Here is a 1,957-nt window from a genome sequence, read left to right as displayed (position 1 = left end):
TATATATATATATATATATAACATGAACACTGGCGTGATGTTCTGAGATCTCATTCATAACGTGAAACGAGTGGTTCATAACCTCAAAATAAAATTCACAACCCCGTATTTCCTTCGCATGAGGAAAACATCATGCACACAGAAGCTCTTGAGAGGAAAACGACAGTAAGCAGACACTGGAGGAGGCCGGAAGTCTGCCTTTTGTTTCTTTTCTTTTTTCTTTAAACTTTACGTGCACTGTGGTTTTATTATAAGGCCAAAACAGAGATCAAATTTAGTAAAATTCACACCATAATCTGCAGCATGCTGGGTGTATTTAGCAATAGAGCTGTCTATTTGCGTCACGTGTTTCCAGGAATTAAACCGACCTTTCAAGCTTAACTTCTCCACCACAGCAGCGGGAAGTGATACTGCTTCCCCGGCGTCTGAACATACTGTCGTTCTTCTGTCAGATTTTTTGTTTTTTTTTAATAAATTCTCATTCTTCTAATGATTGTTCGTGACCTAAATACGTCCTCATATTAGCACCTGTGATGCCGCTGTGTCTGTGACTGTGGCCACCGTCTCTGTGCTGCTCGCCGGCGCGCTCCCGCTCATGATCACGCTGGGCTTATTGTGCTCAGAAATGTCCAAGTGTCCATCAGCGCTTTCCTCCCCGGCCTCGTCGGATTCACAATCGCTCCCGCCTTCGCTCTCACACTCAGACTCCAGCGGCTCTTTGGGCTCCCTGCCGCCGGACTCAGACAGACTCTTCTCGCCCTTCTCGTCCTTCTCCTTGTCCTTCTGGGCCTGCGCTTCTTTGGAGTGTCTCCACTTCATGCGTCTGTTCTGAAACCAAACCTTCACCTGAAAGCAAACATTTAAGTCAGGAAGCGTTAAATTCTTGTACTCCCCTTCCCCTAAACAACCCCTAAACCTTCACACAAACTGGAGCAGCATTTCAAGGGTTAAACAGTTTTTGTTCAAGGGAAAAAAATCCCAATATTTTCTTTCTTTCCTCTCTTGTTAAAAATGAAAAATAGTCGACACAATTCAAGGCAAACCACTGCCCAGGAACATTTCACTTTACCAGGTGAATCCCACTGGTACAAAGGAGCAGTCCAAAAGCAATAAACACCACAAATGCAAATGCAAAAGCAAAAGCTATAAAACCTCTGCAGATGACAAGAAGTTGGAACCCTCATATAAAATATATCCTCAAATGTGATATAATAAAAATATATGATTAATTAAATATGAGAATCTGTTTCTATTTTAGTTATTAGCATTAATGTTGCTTGGTGAGATTAAATGACGCTAAGTGAAGAAATGCAAACACAAAAGAAACGTGGCGAAAGGTTGCCCAATATAGGGTGAGATCTGGCACATGGCAGAAGGCCTCTTAGCCAATCATATTGCACCATACAGTCACAATGCTGCCTGAGGTAGAGGTAAAAGCCTGTTAGGATTTCAGCTTTGTTACTCATTTCCTTTTTTTTCTTTGTTCTTTATATAAACGAGCCCAAAAAAAAAGACAGAAAAATTAAGAAGAAAAAAGATTGAAAACAACGTTTTTGGAGAATTACAAATGTGGGGAGGCACAAAAATCATCTGACCTCTTCACTGGCTGCAAGTGAGGACGCTGAGTTTGGCAACAGCTGGGTTAACTATCTTACAGTGAAGTATGAGAAACAAGCACACTGTGGGTATTTTACAGTGTGTGCAATGATTTAGAGGGCAGAGAGGTCAGCTTTTACAGCAGGGGAATTAGGCTAAACATAAACTTTGACTGGGCAATTTTATGGGGGTAAATGGGTTCATAACTCGAGTGTATTTAAAATGCCTCATGTCTTGTTGCCTTGACTTCTCCTGGATCGACTTTAAAAGATACCTTAGGTTACGTAAAATAAATATATGAAAGCGGGTTTACTTGAGCTGTTGATAAAATAAATAAAATAAATTACTAATCTGCAAAATC

At 40.8% G+C, this 1,957-nt stretch overlaps 1 protein-coding gene across 2 annotated transcripts in view; it reads right to left on the bottom strand.

The window, feature by feature from the left end:
- Positions 1-35: 35 nt before the first annotated feature.
- hlx1 (H2.0-like homeo box 1 (Drosophila)) overlaps positions 36-1,957 on the bottom strand; it is a 3,774-nt gene continuing 1,852 nt past the window's right edge. For both annotated transcript variants that reach the window (XM_005731094.1, XM_005731095.1), the window contains one exon: positions 36-846. In XM_005731094.1, the coding sequence (XP_005731151.1) occupies positions 517-846 (330 nt within the window). In that variant the 3' untranslated portion in view covers positions 36-516. The remainder of the gene's footprint in view (positions 847-1,957) is intronic.

This window comes from Pundamilia nyererei, unplaced genomic scaffold (assembly GCF_000239375.1).
Source record: "Pundamilia nyererei isolate P.nyererei 1_Seehausen unplaced genomic scaffold, PunNye1.0 scaffold00041, whole genome shotgun sequence".
Lineage (NCBI taxonomy): Eukaryota > Metazoa > Chordata > Actinopteri > Cichliformes > Cichlidae > Pundamilia > Pundamilia nyererei.
Note: the sequence above shows the minus strand (reverse complement) of the source record. Positions and strands in the feature narration are given on the sequence as shown.